Source organism: Gadus macrocephalus, chromosome 16 (assembly GCF_031168955.1).
Source record: "Gadus macrocephalus chromosome 16, ASM3116895v1".
NCBI classification, from domain to species: Eukaryota; Metazoa; Chordata; class Actinopteri; order Gadiformes; family Gadidae; genus Gadus; species Gadus macrocephalus.
In genome coordinates this window covers 17,887,964-17,907,728 of record NC_082397.1, presented here as the reverse complement: position 1 = coordinate 17,907,728, position 19,765 = coordinate 17,887,964, and the positions used below count along the sequence as shown (strand labels likewise).

General features: G+C 41.5%; 3 protein-coding genes across 9 annotated transcripts in view; 1 reads left to right on the top strand and 2 right to left on the bottom strand.

Moving 5' to 3' along the window:
- gdpd5b (glycerophosphodiester phosphodiesterase domain containing 5b) overlaps window positions 1-1,779 on the top strand; it is a 39,813-nt gene extending 38,034 nt beyond the window's left edge. For all 4 annotated transcript variants that reach the window (XR_009529489.1, XR_009529490.1, XM_060074147.1 and 1 more), the window contains one exon: window positions 307-1,779. Coding sequence is in view for 2 of the 4 variants with exons in the window: in XM_060074147.1 (XP_059930130.1) it covers window positions 307-392 (86 nt within the window). In the remaining 2 variants the exon portion in view is untranslated. The remainder of the gene's footprint in view (window positions 1-306) is intronic.
- Window positions 1,780-3,458: 1,679 nt separating this feature from the next.
- On the bottom strand, window positions 3,459-8,130 carry hspa13 (heat shock protein 70 family, member 13). The gene is made up of 5 exons (XM_060074196.1): window positions 7,966-8,130; window positions 7,406-7,746; window positions 7,038-7,251; window positions 5,784-5,951; window positions 3,459-5,552 (listed from the first exon to the last, which is right to left on the bottom strand). Exons 1-5 carry the CDS (start codon window positions 7,988-7,990, stop codon window positions 4,984-4,986), a joined length of 1,317 nt encoding a protein of 438 aa, XP_059930179.1. The 5' UTR covers window positions 7,991-8,130; the 3' UTR covers window positions 3,459-4,983.
- A 445-nt stretch (window positions 8,131-8,575) lies between these two features.
- Window positions 8,576-19,053, bottom strand: samsn1a (SAM domain, SH3 domain and nuclear localisation signals 1a). Of its 4 annotated transcripts, none has more exons than XM_060074192.1 (8): window positions 18,932-19,053; window positions 14,648-14,728; window positions 14,030-14,158; window positions 13,373-13,487; window positions 13,095-13,249; window positions 12,707-12,919; window positions 11,835-11,982; window positions 8,576-9,446 (listed from the first exon to the last, which is right to left on the bottom strand). In XM_060074192.1, the coding sequence occupies exons 2-8, from the start codon at window positions 14,648-14,650 to the stop codon at window positions 9,289-9,291; spliced, it is 921 nt and encodes a 306-aa protein (XP_059930175.1). In that variant the 5' UTR covers window positions 14,651-14,728; window positions 18,932-19,053; the 3' UTR covers window positions 8,576-9,288. The 4 variants fall into 4 exon arrangements, with proteins under 4 accessions (XP_059930175.1, XP_059930176.1, XP_059930177.1 ...); XM_060074193.1 differs by having other exon boundaries at window positions 13,095-13,243; window positions 18,932-19,009; XM_060074194.1 differs by lacking the exon at window positions 18,932-19,053 and adding an exon at window positions 15,399-15,564.
- Between the last annotated feature and the right edge of the window lie 712 nt (window positions 19,054-19,765).

Genomic DNA, 19,765 nt, shown 5'->3' with positions numbered 1-19,765 from the left:
TTTTCCAAAAGGATTGTTCGACAGCAACTGTTCGCTCTGTGTTCTCAAGGATGATCTCTAAGAGCCTTGAATGCCAATGTGTTTCATCAATCATTAAGTTGTTCATTGATTCACGTTCATTGTTAAATGTCAATCATTCAACCTTCTGGATGCGACACATTTTGGCCATATATTTGCCTTTTAATTAAATAACGTTTCCATTATAAAACTGATCGTTTCATTTAATAATTTATTATACACTGCAATAGTTCAAACCATCTAACTAACAATATTTATTTTTTATCCTTGTCGTTTGGCGCCCCCTAGAGGTCAGCAACGGCATCGGCACCGCTGATGAGCTGTACATGGAGAACAGTTATGACTACTACACCAACGAAGGCATCACACAGTGATTCCCATTGGCTCACCTACATCCACTACAAGGAAACTCCTGCCTGTATGAAAGTGAATATTAGAGATGGGGGTGGGGGGGCGGTACACAAACACAAAGTGACAATGTAAGATAACTTTCTTTTTTTTCCTTTCCTGAAGTCATTTGAATAGTTTTAAGTCTGGTCTCTTCCCTTGTGCTACTTATTGACCTGCAGACCACTGCATTTTCTGGGGATGATATGGAAACGTCCCATTTGCTGTGCATACGTTGTGTATATAAGATTTGTTCATGCTCGTCTGAACTACATATTGTAATGTGAGACTGTAAAGCACTTTTTAGTATTGAAAATATTTAGCCAAATCTTTGGCTTCCTTTGCTGGGTCGAGATATTTCAGGCGCGCCATACGTTACCAATGCCTGCTTTCCTAAACATGGTTTTCTTTAGCTCTCTATTAATGATTTTCTTGAAAGCGTGTTTTGGGAAAGCTGTCACTTTATTTAACACACTGTAGTTGACATTTTAAGTTTTTTCTGGTGACGATGGCTTTGGTAGAGTTGTACACGAGATGTCAACAAAGTATGAGGCAACACAAGGAAATGTTGCCTGATGTTGACACACTGCTCTGCTGTGTGATTAACTAACACGACTAAACTTTAATATTTATATTTTGTTTTTTAAAGGACAGAAATATCGACTTGCTGTTTACACGGTTCCTACCTGCTCGACCAAGTGAAATGTTTTTCCCTGAGAGAGGGGTATTTAAATGATGCCTCTATTATCCATGCATGGATAGGGCTGACCTCACCAGGAGATTAGTGGGAGCTGCGCTCCCTAAGCGACACTAAACGAAGTGATGGAACAGTCTGAAGTTTGCTCTTTATGGTGTCTTTTTAAGGTGCACGTGAATGTGTTTGGACGTATTTCTTTTTTTAAGATGTGAGGGCCTACAATGTATTTGGTTGACTGACTGGGTGTTTGCAGTGTTGGTATGAGTGTGTCGCTGTATAAGTAGATGGTAAATTATGCTCTGGCTAGGAGCAGCATTTTAACAATATGACCATGGTGTGTAACACACATAGGACCAATCGTCATGGCCCTGTGGAAGTCAAGATGTCCGTACTTTGCTGGAAAGACTTGTTGAGGATTGCAGTTAACCTACAGCATGTTGTCAACTGAAGACATTTATGTTTGCTGATGATGGCGTGAAACAAAACGTGAGTGCTTTTGGGCAAATGAAGTGGGGTGTTTTTATGTGAAAAGAAATCTGTAAGCGGTTGAAGGGACATTGCATAACAACCGACTGTGCAGGGTCAATAAAGGGATTGCCTTCTGTGTTATTTTCTCTCTTTGGGTAGCCTATTACTGTGCCTCAAAGGTTAACATTAAAAGCTCATTTGAAACAAGAGTTTCTGAGAATTGTGTTCATTTTGAGCCATGTGTAGAAGAGCTGATTTTTTTTTTTGTGCAGATTTTTATAATTATTTAGCCAGGACGATTTGGCTCGAAAAACTATGGTAGAGGGTGCATAATGTCAAAAATATATTTTTTAAAAACATTTCCATCTTCACATTTTATGTGGATCATATTATATAAAGGCAGGCCACTCCCATTGGAAGTTTAAAATAAATGTGTATTTAAGATAACTAAGATAATTAGTTTATGATTGTTGTTGTCTCAACCCACAGTTCACTTACCATCCAAAAGGTTGTCATGAGAAGTAATTTTAAATCAAGGATCCCCATTTGATCCTAATTATTGATATACTACTTATTAATTCACAGTAAACATCCATGCATCTCCTTGCCTCCTAAATGCAACCTTCGCCATTACCGGAGATGTCTACTGTAGGTCAGAAGAAAAAGAGTGAAACCTATTAACAGACTATTAATTATATATTCTCTCATTGGGGCTCTAATCAAGAATATATTGGTGAAATAAAACCATATTGGTGAGGATCCCACTTTGATAACCCCTGCTCTGAAGGAGACCAACAAACCCCACCACTAGATTGGCCAGCCTCACCACTTTCAGGGTTAAATGCAATCCCTTGATGAGAGACCTTTCAGTCTGCCTCCATCCAAGTGGATGAACAACCTCACCCAATAGCCGGGGAAGTCACATCCCCACCCTCTCTGCGGAGGCCCGAAGCATTGTTGTCCTTCAAAACTTTGCGTAAATAAAGACAATATAGTGAATAGGCCACTCGTCTTGCAGTCATTTTGAACTGGCCCTTGTTTTCACCATAAGGGGTCGTGGTCCTTATGACAGACAGGTGAAGTAAGCCTGGCTGATGAGGTTAGCGGTACCTGAGGAGGACTGATGACCTAGCTGCCTCCGTGGATTGAGGCTACAATGGATGGCTGCCAACAGGGAAAAACATTCTCATCAGATGTCTGGAAGATGGCGTCAGGGACTTTGGTTCTCCTTTACAATCTACTTCCACACCAGCAAATAGCTTCTAGTCACTTACATTGCGCAGGCCGTTGAATAGTGATAAGGAAAGAGGAAAGCTAATTTGCGGAAGCATATGACTCAGACTGTACAGTCATATTAAGACGGAAGAAGAGCTGCTACAGGACAGTAGGAAGTATGTGCAATACTTTCTGTTAAAAGGCTGTTCTACTTGCATAGAAAAAATTGTAGGAAAACAAACGATGTAAATAAACATCACAGCATTGGAAAAGTTGATCTTGAAAGGCGTTGGCAGCCTGGTCAATGCAAGCGAATGGAGGGTTGAAATTTTGGTGAAATATTGCTTTAATTTTGCCTTTTGATCAATCAAATTTTTCTCAAACTATAATTAGCCTTAAATCATCAGTTCAAAGCTGGTTAGAATTAAAAATTTGGCTTGTATCAGCATTCTAGGATGAATACATTAATTATTAATCTATGCTTGGATTTTATGTAGGCCTACTGCATCAACTTGAGTTTTGCCAACCCTTTCAACAAAGCCCTATATAAGAAATCAAGTCATCTGAAGTGGATGTTTAAAGTTACACAACTTTAATGGACTAAAATAAATACGTTTGCTCTTTAAAGTATCAGTTGTAAATTTCACTTTGCGATAGGAATAATAAAAAAAAATCCTTATGAAAATAGTTATTTATTATACTCTTCAGTAAGAATAAACACACATCTTCCTATTTACATAGTCATCCGATTTATCAGTATATTTATCAGTACGAAAGCGAGGCAGCGTGAGGCCTAATGTTAATCTTACGTAATTAGAATAAGTTTCGGAATGAGATTTGAATGAAATTCTAAAAGCGGCAGGCATATAGTTTATCGTTTCCTTGGGAAACATACAGATCGTGGCTAGGACTATATGTCAACACGTTCCTTGATAATGTACATATTGAAGTAATTGAACCTAATCACATCAAAGTGCGAACATGTATAGCAACACAATGTCATGGCATTAACACATTTCCACAAGCGTTTCCTAGGCAACACAAAAACTGCATGTCGCCCATTGGGCCATTGGAAATGGAGAGAACATAATAAGCCGGAACATGTCAGAGGTGGGCCTTCAAAATGGCTTGCTGAGGTTGGACCTTTCACGTTGCTAGAAGTGAGCTCTTTGGAGAAAAATAAATATACTAAATCTGACTGGCGGAACTCCAACATCATATTCTGACATGACGATGAATCATGTCAAAGCAGAGCAGTTTCCCAGCAGCTGATTGGCCAATCTATACGGACAACTCAATCTACAAAAAAACATACATTGGAATGACAAGCTGCTGAATGCTCCAATGTAGAACATATTAAGTAGGCTCCTATAAGTTACTTCATGGGTTGTTGATGAGGTCTTGAGAAACCGTTGTCTTTGCAGTAGTCCTAGCATGTCTTTGTTACACATCAGCCTTTTGTCTTCATTAACAGGCCATATGAAGAAGCACTAGCCTGTGGCACATCACTCCTACAGTAAACACTATGGTAGCGCTCAGAAAAGGCACGCACATTGGGTCAACATCTGTTGGAAAAGTAAGGGAGGGGGAGCCAGTATCGCCATACGTAAAGCGCTCACAGGCCCATTTCAAATGTGCAAATAAATAAATAAATAATATTTAAAGTTCTGGATGAACTGGCTGATTTACAATGTATAATAATATCTATATCTATCTATATGTAAAGGATCGGTCCCTGAATGGCACACTATCAGAAATGCCATGCCAAAAATCATGATAACCTTCCAGCTAAATGTAAAGATGGCATCTCATTGCATTGACGAGAAACATGTACAACAAAGCAATCTGTCACTAGAAAACATCCAAAATGAACACCTATTACTATCAGAAGCATGAATCAGTGACATTGGTAACAAATGATGTTGATACATGTTAACAAATAATTAAAAACTATGTTTTTCTCAAATCCACGTATAGCTGTTTAAACAACATCCTATAGATATCTCCATAAGCGACTGGTTCTTCTTGCCCTTACCAATGATTCTGGTGACCCAACAGCATTCATCCATTGTGCACCTTCACCAGAGACTACACCTGCCTAATTTCAGAAGCATTGCACTTTAAAGTATTCAGTCGTATTCCTCGGGTACCCTCTATGCCATGGTTTTAGGCTGAGAGTTGGGGGCCTCTATCCGTGACTAGTTGAAATTGAACTTGCGCAGGTGTCTGTTTGGGATTTCTATGGCGCTGACTTGCAAGGGCCAGGAACCTCCCATGATGCCCGCCTGGATGGCCACCCCCGTGACCACGGCCAGGTCGGGGTCCACCGACGTGTTGGGCTCCTTGCCGAAGAACTGTCGGATCAGCTGCCTGATGCGGGGTATCCTGGTGGAGCCTCCCACGAGCACGATCTCGTCCACCTCCTCTGCCTTCAGGCGGCCCTCCACCAGCACCGTCTTGATGGGCTCCAGGATCTTCTGGAAGAGGTCCGCGTTGAGCTCCTCAAACGCCTCGCGGGTGACGGTCATTTGGAAGAGGACGGGCGGCTTCCCGGCTGCGGGGGTCTCCGCCGCCTGGAGCTGCAGGGGCACCCGGACGCTGACGCTGGGCTGGAGGGTGAGGTTGAGCTTGGCCTCATCGGCGTGCTGACGGAGGCGGTGGACGTCTTCTTTGAGAGAGACTGCGATGCCGAACGTCTGCAGGACTTGGTCCATCATGTGCTGCAGCAGCCGCTGGCTGAAGTCTTGGCCGCCCAGCTTGTTGTTCCCTAGGGACAAAACCAAAGGGGTTTCAATATAGGGCTACTAGTAAACTACAGATGTACACAGTTACAAAATAGAAAGAAACAGGACTTTAGACCAGTAGACCAAAGCTCTTCAAAAAGTTAAAACTATAAAAACGTTTCAGACAATAAAAGCCTTGTAACTTTTCCCATACAAACCAACTGGTTGATCTGCAGCTATCTGAGATGAGGGATAGAGAGGGGTGACCGGCCTACCTGCCATGGCCCTGGTGATGAACATGCCTCCCTGTTTGTTGAGCAGGGACACGTCCAGCGTTCCTCCACCCAGGTCCACCACCAGCACGTTGAACACCTCCACCTTGTGGAGGCCGTACGCCATAGCAGCCGCCGTGGGCTCGTTGATTACCCGTAGGATTTCTAAACCTGGAGGCGAGCAGTCACATTACAGACGTTAACCAAGCTAGTAGCAACATTCTGCATGGACGTGAGTGAATTGAAAAAATGCAAACCATGCACCACCACAAAACAAGATAAAAGTGAGTTTGATTAATTCTACTATGTTTTTAAATAACACATTCAATTAAAGGTAAAAGGGATTCTCCAGGTATATAAATCATTGTTTGCTATCTAGATTCAAATTCATGTTCATATTAACAGCTGCTTATCGCTGGGTAACCTGTCAGTGGCCGCAGTGTATTCCCTTTCAAATAAACAGGACCTAGGCTACTGTAACACTGCAAGTCAATCGAAGGAGATAGCAAAAGCTAACCCAGCAAACTCACCTTCTGGATGAACAATGATGAATTTGGAAATAAATAAATTATCAGAATCTGGGTAAGACAGGTATCTGCTTATTTACATACATCTCTGCGTTTCCTTTTTGGAAAAGGGAAGGCCAATTACGGGTGAATTACTGATGGTGTGCATAAAATAAATGAAATATTTTTTTTAATAAACAATCTGTACACTTACAGTTATCAAGTTAGTTATCATTATCAATGCCTCGTTTGAGACCCTTATCATACTACCAAAGAAGTGTAGGGCTACTTCTAGCCTTGTAAGTGGTTTAAAATAACGATTTAGTGTTTACCATGAGACATGCTCCTATCGTTCCAAGTTTAAAGCGTTTTGGTAGAATCGGCTAAAACAGCCAATTTAAGAATGCGTCTATATGCGTTTTTTTTGCTCCCAAACGAACATTCCAATTCGTTATCATACCAAACATATCCAAGATCCATTTTACACAGGATTTCACCTTTAAGTAACAATTTACTCAACTTAAAGTTATTTCTAAGCTCCTTGATTACAAATTAGAATTTGGAGAATCAAGAAGTTGAATAGAATTGAGAGAAACATGGCAGAAATATATTTCAGTGTATTTAGCAATATACCATGTGTTGGCATATCGCTGAATAAACACAAGACATTCATGTTTTAAATCACACGCCATTGCTGTGAAACAGTACAGCAATCCAGGAAACTACTTTAAAATAGAAAGTGACTACTGACCAGCAAGATTAGCAGCCCTGATAGTGTAGTTTCGCTGTCTTTCGTCGAACTCAGCGGGCACAGAGATAACAGCCTTCTCTATCTGCATCCCCAGGTGTTTCTCAGCCATCTGCTTCATCTTCAACAATAGTCTGGAGCCAATGAACTCTGGGCTGACTGTAAATGTCAGATTGGTGGTAACTAGGAACTCTGCACTGCCGTTGTTGTTTATCACCTAGCGGACGGTAAAGAAAGATGGCACTTGAGTATTTAAGATGAAACATGTCTTGTACGGCTATAAAAATAAAGTTAAATACATTTGTTTGAATTAGTATAAACTTAATATACTTTGTCACTTTAAATAATACATTAACAACAACATAGCTCACCTGGAATGGGTAGCGAGCACTCTCCTGTTCTAAAAGGTTGGGGTCGAAGATCTTGCCTATGAATCGTTTCGCATCATAGATTGTGTTCTGGGGGTTGCTGTCAGCCAGGTCCTGGGCCTCATGCCCCACCAGGACCTCGGTGAGGGTGAATGACACGGCACTGGGTATGCTTTTCCTTCCTTCTTCATCGGCGATCACTTCGACGTCGCCGACCCCGGGGTTGAACACCCCCACCGAGCAGTACGTGGTCCCCAGATCCAGCCCGATCACTCTGGGTTTGGGAGGAGGCAGATACTGCTGGCCCAGGTAGCCGGCCAGGAACAAGGCGAGGATGACAGAACCTGGCGTCAGCAGCGGACCGGAAGAGACAAGTTGCGATGACGCCAATAAATTATTATACAACCTAAACAATGATTAATAACACTAGGTGGTTCTAAGATCAGGCCAATAACACGTAGTTGCCTTCCTGAGCAATAGACAAAACAGCTAGTTAGCTAAAACATTATACAGTAACGTAACGTTAGCGAGAATTTATTATGTAGCAATGTAAGATAACTTACCTATCATGGACACTTCTCCAGACATAACTATGCGGTCTGTAGTGATGCGATATAATGTATTTATTATACTGTGAAGGATGCCCGGTCTTCTAAAGATTGCGTCTGACCGTAGCGTTTCAAGCGTATGGTACAACTACACGTCATCTTTGTGTTGTAGTTCCTGAGTCCCATGAGCCTGGGTATTGTAGTTCTTTTAAGGTATTTTGAGACTCACAGTTGAGCGTAGCGACACCTGGCGGTTCACCTAACAATAACATACACGTTTATGCTGCGTTTCGGCCTATGGGGTTTATTTAGCACTTCCTCTAACAGAAGCAAAAGTGTGAACTGATATTTCATTCAATATCTATACAAGCAATATGCGTAAGAAACTAATAATTTTTATTGATGACAGCATTATGCATTCATGAATTCATTTACAAGAAACATTGAAACACATGGTCATATCTAAACATAGAAGTCTGTCTCATATAGAACATAAGGGTTGTTATGTTATGATTCTGAACGGACTGAGAACAGGCGAGTAGCCAGTTCCTTATTCCTCGTGCTGTCCCCTCCGGGCTACAAAACAGAGTTTATCTTGATATGAAACAGAAAACAAACAACAAGCTACTTTTCTTATTTATTATTTTATTGCTTTAATTAACAAAACAGTGAGGAGAGTGATGAATCTTAAAACACAGGGATTGTGGGTAATGTAGTAAAGGGAGAGAGAGTGAGCGTGAGAGCGTGTGAGTGAGTGAGTGAGTGAGTGAGAGAGAGAGAGAGAGAGAGAGAGAGAGTCTTGCAAAAGTTCCTTTTTCTGGTTCCATTCTTTATTTCAATTAGAAATGTAATAATGGGAAACGAAAACTTTACATTAGTAACTACCTCACAATGCCTTCATTGAGGTAGTAAAAAAATATGATTATGATAAAGGCTTTATAAAAAGAAAGCCCTGCATTTATATATATATATTATATATATATATATATACATTATATACAAGTAGATCCGTTAATAATTTTACTTTTCTGAGCAATGTAAGGTATCAAAAATCCCAGGTCAAGAGAAGTATGTTGTCCTCAGTTTTTCACCTACTAATATCACGATGCAGAACTTATTTTAATTTATTTTAGAAGGGGCCTTTTTTACCCTGGCAAAATAAAGCACTGTCCAGGAATGTTATACCCCTTTGTTGGGCGCATATCAGAACCAAATTCACCACCTCGCCCTTACTAAGGGACTCAGGGACTCTGGGTTTGATTCAATGTGTTCAATGACATCCCAGAATGTCATAATGACATCAAGACCTCCATGGGGGGGCGGCCGTGCTGACCCAGGCTAGCCCTCCGCCGTGCTGGGGGCAGGGTCTCCCTCCTCCTTCAGGGGGTCGGAGCCCTCTGAGGGGATGAAGCAGCCGGAGTCCCGGAGACCCTCCATGTCCTCCTCTGGCAGACCACAGGTAGATCTCCCCTCCTCCGCCGCTCTCTGCCCATCACCTGAGGACATCGGTTTGTTTGGATCACAATGTGGCACTGGTGCTACTGAACACCAACTAGCACGTGAAAATATGATGGATTAAAGCGGAAGTTCAAAAGTCATGTGCAGCATGTCAACAAGCTCATGCTTAAAATATTAAAGAAACTTTTTTTAATACTGAAAGTCTCGCCTACTAACTGGGAGGGGCAAAATCGACACGACTTTAATAGAGTAAAATTGTTTTTGATTTTGAAGGTGTGCTTCCTTCATGTTAGTTTTAATGCTAATCCCGAATGACTCATCGTGAGATACAAGTGTTGTAATAGTCTTTGCATATGTTTGAAATGTAGTTCAATATCAACATTTTTGCAAAAGTTCTTTAATTTTGACTTTGAATAAATGTACCTATGATTTAGTCATGTTTAATCCAAGGCTTTCTGTGATCAGGTGGCCACTCCACCAGAATAATAGCCGTTAAGCTTGATTAAATTGCTTGAATCTGACGTCAGCACTCTCACATTAGAAGGTCACCCTGCGGCCATCTGTTTGCTCTCACACTAAACCAAACACACACACACACACACACACACACACACACACACACACACACACACACACACACACACACACACACACACACACACACACACACACACACACACACACACACACACACACACACACACACACACAAACCCACCTGGAAAAGTCTGTCATGCAGACCCACCTGGAAAAGTCCCCCCCCCCCCCCCAGAATTACAATTATTTTCGACTTAAGTGGAAAGGTTTGTTTACCACTCGGTACAGAGATAAGCATCTTTCTGGTTAAAAAAAAGCAGATTAGAAGAGCACAATCGGCCTCTTCACATTAAGCGTGCAGGAGAGGAAGTCACATGACAAGCCTCTTTCAGCATGCAGGGTGAGTTGCTTTAGTTGGGGTGAGGGAGACGTGCTGTTGCCTCCTTCAGTGTCTTCACGACTAGAGCTTGTTCCACGTCGTCACATTATTATAATAACAGGGTTGTAGGTGTTCTCTTCTAAGAGACTCTGATTGCCCTTTTAGCTATTCTTCTTTCATTATTTTAATCATTGATGCTCCTATTTGATAGAAGCAGTGGTAGAATTATTAATATAAGATGCAGTAGAAGCAGAGGCAGTAGTAGTAGAAGTAGTATTAGTAGTACTAATAGTAGTGGATGAGGTGTACCTCATACCCCCCCCCCCCCCCCCCCCCCATACACACACACACACACACGCACACACACACACACACACACACTGGGCTCTCAAGTTTTGAACTGAGTTCAGAGTGAGATTTTGTCGGCGAGGGGGGGGGGGGGTATGGGTATATTAACATGTGACTGCACACCAATGAGACATGGTGACTATGATAGTAAGCATTATTGTCCCTTAACACTTATATTCAGAAACACAGCCTCCAAAGGCTATTGGCCTTAGCAACACCAGTAGAGGCATATACTTTTCCCTGAAATTTTAAACATTGCAAACGTGCAAAAAGATATATTTATATGGCATTCGGCCCAATGCTTAAAATATATCTGTCTCATTCAATAGGCCAATGCTGTGGTCAAGTTTGTAAAGTATGACCAAGTGTTTCTTTCTGTTCAATAGATAGAATTTCATCAATCCCCTGTAGGAGAAATGTGTTAATGTTTGTCCCTATAAAACAATAATGGTAAAAAAATAAATACAAAACATGACGCTAACTCTAAAGTCAAACCGTTCATTCTGAAGGCTCTACTTAACCTCTCCCCCTACTCACTTCCACCAATGCAAAGCGAACAGAACTAAGTAGGGGAGGGTGTAGCCTAACTAGTTTGTGAACGACCCAGAGAAACGCAACGCAAATTCAATGTGAACATGTGAGGCTTTGTAATAAAATCCAGGACAATTTTGAATTTCAGCCCGGACACATTTTTTTTAAAGTGTCTCAAAAAGAGGGCATGTCCGGGCAAAAGAGGACGTCTGGTTACCCTACGTACGGGGAACCCATTTGATTCCTACCTTTTACACTGTTTTACACTGGCGGAAATTGGTGGGCGCTATACTGGTCATTTCTCTGCATGAGAAATACGAAGTGTGGCGTGTGAGCTTGTCCATGGGTTGAATTGTGTGTATCTCACGCCTAGCGTGTGAGACTTGAGAGCCCTGCACACACACTCTCAATATGTTGAGTGCTTTGGGTATCTAGAAAAGCGCTTTATAAATGCAATCAAGAATTTGTATTATTAGAAGTAGCAGAAATATTAGTATTACCAGCAGTAGTATAAGTATTATTAGCAGTACAGTAATATTAATATTAGTAGCAGTAGTATTGGTAGTATTAATAGTAGTAGCAGTAGTAGTAGTAGTAGTAGCAATAGTAGTAGTAGTAGTGTGTTACTGACCTTCTGTGTAGCAGCAGTCCGCTGCAGCTAGCAGCCTGCGTCTGTGCTCAGGGTCTTTGATATTCAGCTCTATCAGGTGTTTCTCCTTTAGATGCATCAGGTCATCCACCGTCTGGTAACCGTTCAGAAGCAAGGCTGAGGCGTACTCCTGAGAACACCAGTGCCAGGAATGTTACAAAGAGAGACTTGGGACTATTGTATTTGCATCAAATTTTCAAAATTACAGAAAGTAATTCATCTGCTGGATTGTTAATCGTAATGTTCCACTAAGGATCACATTTAAAGTGTTTATTTGCTAAGCAATATAAACATTTAGACCAGTTGATAACCAAGTTGCCAGAAAGAACATAAAAAAAATTATCAAAGTAATTGAAGGATGTGGCATCAGCAGTGATGATGGAAACTGATTAACCTCCAAGTAATACACGCATCTGTGTTTGTGTGTGTGTGTGTGTGTGTGTGTGTGTGTGTGTGTGTGTGTGTGTGTGTGCGAGTGTTTGGGTGTGTGTGTGTGGCGTGCTTGCGTGTGTGTGTGTGTGTGTGTGTGCGTGTGTGTGCTTGTGTATGTTTCTGTGTTTCTATGTCGCTTTGTTTTTGCATTGCCGTGTTTTTGCGTTTCTGTGTGGGATTTCGTGGTTCCATGGTTTCATCAATAAACACATCTCTGACGGGTCGCCATGTCAGCAATCAGACTTGCATAGGTTAAACCGGGATGATTAAGTAATAAAACTGTGCTTCATTTATTTTAACTATTGAAACATGTTTAACCAGTGGATAACTCCTATGTCTCTTTGACGCAGTAAAGGGGACATGGGACATTGTTGAATTACTTCCTGGGTTTCAGGTGGACCTGCCTCAGGGCCCTTCCTCACCTGTAAATGAAGCTGCTCCAGCAGCTCCAGCAGGGTGTTGGGCCTTGGCCTTCTGCTCAGCTTCTGTTGTCTGATCTTCGGGGCCTCCTCCTCTTTCTCCTTTTCGACCAAAACATCCACGTAGATGAACTTGAAGTTGCCCACTTTGTTGTTGAGCATGCCCGTCCAGATCCCCATCGGAGGCTTGCTGATGACGCTGATGATATCACCAGCCTGCCAAAACATAACGAATCACTAGGTTCTTTTGGGGGAATTATTTCTCAGTATACAAATGAATCAATAACAAAATAGACTTTTTTTCTTTTAAATTAAATTAACTTGATCAAAATATTACAATGCAACTTTGCTTTCGCTTGAGGTCATTTATCAACAATGCAATCTGCTGCACCTTGAGGTTGAGGGAATCCGTGTCATACGGGCTGGGCACAAAGTCTGTATGGACTCGGGCTCGGCCACAGAACTGTCCTGGGTAGGATCCGTCCTCCTCCAGTCGAAGACTGTTTCTCTTGGAGCCATTGGACTCAGTGGTTACCCCACCTGAACCAGTAAACACGAGACAATGGGTTGTGAATACAGTGTTTCTGCAGCTGTAAAGCAGCGCTGTTTGCTTTCTCACCAGTAGGGGGAGAAGAAGAGCTATAGAACAATTTACAGGCTGGAACTTACTGGAAGAGCTCTGGCCACTATAGAGACTTTCTAAAGAGTTCCTGGTCTTCGAAGAAGCTTTCTCTTGAGTACAACTCTCTGCCTCTCCATCTGGCTCTCTGTCTGTGTCATCACCCTGAAAGGTCAAATACATGCTTAGTGAGCAAAGTTTCAAAACCGCCATGTCTGTTCATGAGAGACAGATGTCATTATTTTGGCAGAATCAGTGCCAGGAATGTTACAAAGAGTAACTAACCCTAAATTGCAGAAATAATACATCTGCTGAATTGTTAATCCTAAATGTTCCACTAAGGATAACCGTTTAAAGTGTTTATTTGCTAAGCAATTTTAACATTTAGACCTGTGGATCAAGTTGCAAGAAAAATAATAAAAAAAAAGAAGTAAATGTAAGGATGTAATATCAGCAGCGATGATGGAAACTGATTAACCTCCAAGTAATACATGCATCATTGTGTGTGTGTGTGTGTGTGTGTGTGTGTGTGTGTGTGTGTGTGTGTGTGTGTGTGTGTGTGTGTGTGTGTGTGTGTGTGTGTGTGTGTGTGTGTGTGGATAACAGGACAGGTCACAGATGTGTTTGTATGTTCCTCTGTTTCTATGTCATTTTGTTTTTGCGTTGCTGTGTTTTTGTGTTTCTGTGTGGGATTTCCTGTATCTTACCATCTCTTCAAAGCATGCCTTCTGATGCTTCTTGCCCATCTTTCTGCGCATGGTCAGTGAAATCGCCTTCATCTTCTTGCTCAGTCCAGCTGACTTATTGGATTCCAAACCGTCCAATTCTTCTTTAATCTATCCAAACATGGAAGAGCTTTGGTCAAAAAGGGGTTTCTGAGGCCCTCGAATTGGTAAAGACAAATCTTTACCAATTCACCAAAATGAGTCCATTGAATTCTGTGAAAAAGCTTACGTAAAAGGCAAAGACATTCTCAAGACCAATTGGCATCTACTAGGCCAGTTAGTGTAAACATAACTGGTTGTCCTACTACTGCTATCCCCTGTAGAAGACGTGCCTCTATGTTATAGTTACTGCTTGAAAAACAAAAAACTTTGTTAAGCTAAAAAACTGTACACTGAGCAACTTCATGTATTTGTGAGGACATGGAGTTGTATTCAATTTCAATAATTCAGATTCTTCATTACTTCATTGATACAGAGGAATAATGTTACGTTCACAGGAGGTCAAACACAGAAAAATCATAGTAAAAACAGTGAATATAAATAAAAGGAACAGAAAATGATCAACACAAGGTACAGTAAGGCTGTGATGTAACTACCAACCATTGCGGTACCATTCTCCTCCAGCTTGGAGTGTGATAGTGGGTTTCTGAGGCCCTCGAACCTCCCAAAGCTGGTGGAGCGCTGTGGGCATGGATTAGAGACACAATATGAGACCTCCATCGGGTCAATTAATAGGATTGTGGTCGTCGTATGTGGGCTGGTGTGATTAATCCAGAATAGTGTCATGATTTGATGTGTAGAAGGTTGGTTGCACGATTGCAGCCAGGTTTTAGAACAGCATTGAGGAGTGCTAGCTTATTCACATTTGTGTGCCAGACATGACCCCATAAGTACTGCTGAAATGCTTTCGTTTTTTTTAATTTTCCATAAGCCACGAGTTCACTTAATCTTCTCACTGTGGACCCCACATCCCAAATGCCGTCGAAATAATTCTATAAATGAATAATCCTTGAAAAGCCTATTTTAATATGGAGGCCTTGCCCCTAGACAGGCCTGTCTCTTCATTCCTCTCACGTCTTGCTTTGGGACTCCCTGTATACACACATACGTTCTAATGTTAATGTTATAGTCATTTTTTAAACATACCATCCCACTTTTACTTTTTTGGGGGAACTATGTCAATTTTGTTTAACTCACTAACCAAGATTACCAAAAAGTAAAGTAATAATCTTTGAAACCAATATTTGTTAAATTTGATCAAACACAGATTTTTGGTAGCAGGTAATTATGTTATTTGCATGAAATACTGGACTCTTTAAATGTTCCTCCTTTTATTTCAAAATTCACTTACCTTTGGTTTGTGGCTCTTGGTTTTATCTGAAACATTTGAGGCAGCCCTTTGTAGCATTTTGTATTATATTTAACTGTAAATTATACTGGCTCTTGTTTTTGTTCTCGCTTCTTGAATTGTACTGGTAGGAAATGTTTGAACAGCAGATCTGCCTTGATGTCAGCCTGCCCACTTCCTCAAACCACGCAGGATGTGGTGAAATTGACTTTCTGTCAATTACTGCAAAATAAGTTTCCCAAGGATGTTTAACATGCGATTAAAGAAGCTATTTTGATCCGTCTTATAAAACACCACAGGTTTCGTTAGTAGAAATTGGAAGGAAATTCATAAATTGGGTTTATCAGGTGTAAAATAATAACATTATTACGTCAAACGTAGACTGACAACAGAACACAAGTCCTGGCTTGTACTGGATTCTTAAAGGTTTCATACTTAAAGACAAATTTTGGCAACCAAATATAAAAGGTATGATAGAATATATACTTTAAATATATTATTTTGTAAACATTTGCCCAAATGTTTTCAAATGTATGGTGTCTATGTTCTATAATCTATGATACGTGCTCCATCGCAATCAATTAAAGGACAACATTTTCATGCCAATTCCTGTTGAAGAGCATTTCGCCACACGGTGAACAATAGCAATACAGAACTTTGGTTTTTGTGATGAGACATCTTGTAAAGTACTTGAATGACGCTTCGCAATTTTTTTATGCAGAAACTCGGTACTCCCGCAACATGCATGAATCAAAAAGACGCAAATTCTATGTTGATTACATTTGAGGCAGGCACACTCACGCTGAATGCTCTTTGTCAGAATTGGTACATAGAAGTTCATTGGCCAAATTAATTTGGTATGTTTTAGTAAAGCCGTGTCGTGGTGGCCACTATGGTTTGATCAGAGACGGGTATTGCTCTTATAATTACATAATTGTCCGAAACTCATCCATCTAACACTTTAGCTTGGACCTAACAATATAAACATAAAAACATTTTAGTTCCACTCCATTGTTTAACATGTGTCATCACATTTCCACCTCCTCCGTGCCGCTGGCCTCCGAAGGCTTTTATTTCTCAACCCGCCAGCCACTTCCCTGACAGGAAGTGGCCCCGCGAGGACTCTACTTTAGTGTGTTGAAACAACTTCCTCTTCAGGCCTCATTCTTCAACCTTACTTCTTTAGAAAAGTTATTATTTTGAACGTACACCCTCAAAGAGAGTGAGAAAGGGAGGAGGCAGGGGGAAAGAATGAGAGAGAGCATGAGAAATTGAGAGGACGACCAATGGAATGAGAGATAAAGAGACCAGCTATGATTTGTTCTTGATGGGATGTAAACTGTCTGTCAATGGCGATTCCATTTGAATGTCAACCTTCTTGTTGTAAAGCTCTTCACAGGACAGGGGACCTTTGACGTATACAGCAGAGGCTCTGACGTCAACATGTAGGACCGGTAGGAACATGTAGTTATGTTAACCCAGCCCTTCACTGTGTTTGAATTGCACGCGGTTCATCAGGTCAGTCTTATAAAAAAAAGAAGTCCACTGACAATAACATTCGCTAATCCCACTGCTTCCAATCAGACGTTAGCTCCTTTCAATCCAGATTAAGGTTTCTAATCTATTGCCCCACAGCCACCGGGGACCTGGCTGTTCATCTCCATCGTTTTCATTACAAAGCCAGAGGACCCCGTTCACAAAATGTCACCAATACCCGCCTCCTCAAATGTTGCAGAAGAAAGTGAAAGATTAACACAAATAGTCTATAATGTAATGGTACTGGCTGTGGTGTGATCCCCCCCACCACACACACCCACACACTCACTATGTAAAATGCTACGAATGCCTTGCAAAAGTGGCTAAATGCTAATATTAATTAATTGATTATTGTTGCTATTATTGTCCTTAATTGTATCATTATTATTACGTTATCATCTATTCTGGATATTATTTATTGAAGTTAATTCTCTTTTGCTATACATCCATTTATGATATTTTAATTCTCCTTTCCCGGAGAGGGTAGCTTTTTAGGGGTTTATTTAATAAAAACCTTAAAAACCTGTTCAGTATCTTAACTCAGTAAAATATTTATTCTAGCAGTTTTCCAACTTTTCAAGATCAAGTAAACCCCTTTTTGTTTAAACCCTCTGAACCTGAATTACAGTCTGCTTTTGAAGCCAGAACCTGATCCTTTCAACAACTATATTATAAAATGCACAGAATAAACTTTGTGTCAACTTTTTGTGAGCTTTTCTAAAGTAAGTACTTTCTACGCCAAACATTTGTAAATTACATATTGAGTTAGGACTTGAAATGTTTTATTCAGCATTTAGAAATTACATATTAATTCTAAACAGAGTTTAAAAATTGTAATATCTGTCTTAAAAATTGTATATAGCCAGAAATAAAGGCTTATTCAATCCTTTTCTAATGTACCTGAGTTGATCAATCCATCCTTCATGTAATTTATAAATCCATAGTGACCTCACATATCATTATATTAGCAAATGTTACTTTTATGATGTTCCTATGTTGACAGAATAGGAACCTTGTGTAACGCAGTGTGGTATCACGTCAGAACACATTTGGCATCAGGTGGATTTAGATGCACTCGGTTACGCATCAGAGAAAATGGTTGGGATCAGATCAGGTATTTGGAACCTGGTTCAGTGTCCCGCCACGGGCGGACTCAGTCAACGCATAACATCTGGATGAGATTCTGGAGACCAAACACTATCTTGTTCATTTTAATGTAAATTATAACCCAAGACGATGTCATAGCTGGTGTCTGGGTCACGTACTGATGTAACAATGATAATTGTTGTCAAGACTGAGAGGAACGGATCAGGAGAGCTGAGCTGGATGACAGCAGGAGATAGAGGAGGAGAAGGGTTCCTACGGGATAACCCAGCCCTAGTGTCTGCATCGGACCCTGCACAAGCCCTCGCTTAATCAGCAACGAATGGGATTCTACCAGAAGGACCTTCTGATCGCAATACGGGATCATCCTTCTCACGTTAAACAAACCCCCTTCACGTTGTCATGTGGATCCTACACAAATAATTAGTGCCATGTCGAGCGTATAGCGCTCGCATCTGTTCACAGCTATACCGCAGGCTTAACTCGGTGTGACCAGCTCTCAGGGAGCCCGGCAGGTCACTGACCTTTCAGGATAATCTTGACGTGTGTCTCGGGTATCAGCTGAACTTGGAGTTCAGTTTCAAACAAGTGACATGTAGGTGACACAGATTCGATGCACTGCGCTCTGTCAACTTTGCACTCAGTCTTGGAATATAAATATACAAATAATAGGACAACCAGATGAGTTTATCGGGGACACGGTATATGTTTTTTACAAAAAGTGAATGAGAAATGTGGAAAGGCGAAGATGTTATGACCCAAAACACCTGAATCTTTCCGTTAATAAAAAAACAATATACAATAATACGTAAGAGATAATACTACTACTACTAATAATAATAATAATACATTATCATCATTGTCATGGTGAATGATCATCATAAAAGGCCACTTACATTTGGATCCGTCAGGTCTGTATCAGTGGAGGATCGGCGCACTCGCGGTGGCCCCCGAGGGCCCGATAGAGCCTTCTCCCCCGCCTCCTGGTCTGCTGTCTCCTCCCACTCCCTCCCACACGACGCCGTGAAGTCGCCGGAGTGGGGTCGGTAGTCCGCCAGCGGCCTGCAGCAGGTGTGCTTGACGTCCGACCAGGCTGGGCTGCTCCCGGCCACGTTGCCCAGCCGCTGCTGGGGGTTCTGGGGGTGATGGGGGTGGGTGCTGCTGGTCTTCTGGACAGGCAGCGTGGAGGCCTTGCCTGGGTAGGTCCTGTATGGGTCGTCTGAGGAGGGAGCTGCCTGTGTGGCGGCGCACATGGAGCCTGGAGGCCGAGCGAAAGGAGGGATGAACGTGTCAACGCAAACAAATAACTGAGCCCACCACAGGCCTGTTTAGTCAGTGGTGTGTGTTTAATGACAAAGCAATATGTGTAAGTAGTATATAGTCTGTCTCTAGGGGATAATTTGGTTACCAAAACAGACATGCAGATAGAGATTGTGTTATATTCTACAAATGTGGTTCGGATTTCAATAATAGTTTGATATGGGATCAATCGCCGCTTAGTGTTTTGGTGATATTAAGTAGGATTCTTGCAATACATTCCAGAGTTGAGCAGTAAGGGCGTATCAGGTCTGTACCTGTATTGCTGTGACCCCTCCTTCTACCCTCTTTACCAGCCTTCCCGACCACCTTCTTCCCAGGTTTGTGGCCTCTTTTAGCAGCTGATCTGGGCTCTGTGGCCACGCCGTTAGCATGGACGCTCTGGAGATGGACCGACACATGAAACAGATGAC

What these genes read in the sequence shown, in the direction of transcription:
- hspa13 (XM_060074196.1), bottom strand. Translation starts at nt 7,990, where the DNA reads ATGTCTGGAGAAGTGTCCATGATAG. An exon ending in TGGAGAAGTGTCCATGATAG is followed by an intron (nt 7,747 to 7,965) that starts GTAAGTTATCTT and finishes TGCTGACGCCAG; the next exon opens with GTTCTGTCATCCTCGCCTTG. An exon ending in CAGGGCTGCTAATCTTGCTG is followed by an intron (nt 5,952 to 7,037) that starts GTCAGTAGTCAC and finishes GCTCGCCTCCAG; the next exon opens with GTTTAGAAATCCTACGGGTA.
- samsn1a (XM_060074194.1), bottom strand. Translation starts at nt 15,455, where the DNA reads ATGCTACAAAGGGCTGCCTCAAATGTTTCAGATAAAACCAAGAGCCAC. An exon ending in CCAAGAGCCACAAACCAAAG is followed by an intron (nt 14,729 to 15,398) that starts GTAAGTGAATTT and finishes CCATGCCCACAG; the next exon opens with CGCTCCACCAGCTTTGGGAG. An exon ending in AGGAGAATGGTACCGCAATG is followed by an intron (nt 14,159 to 14,647) that starts GTTGGTAGTTAC and finishes ATGTTTGGATAG; the next exon opens with ATTAAAGAAGAATTGGACGG.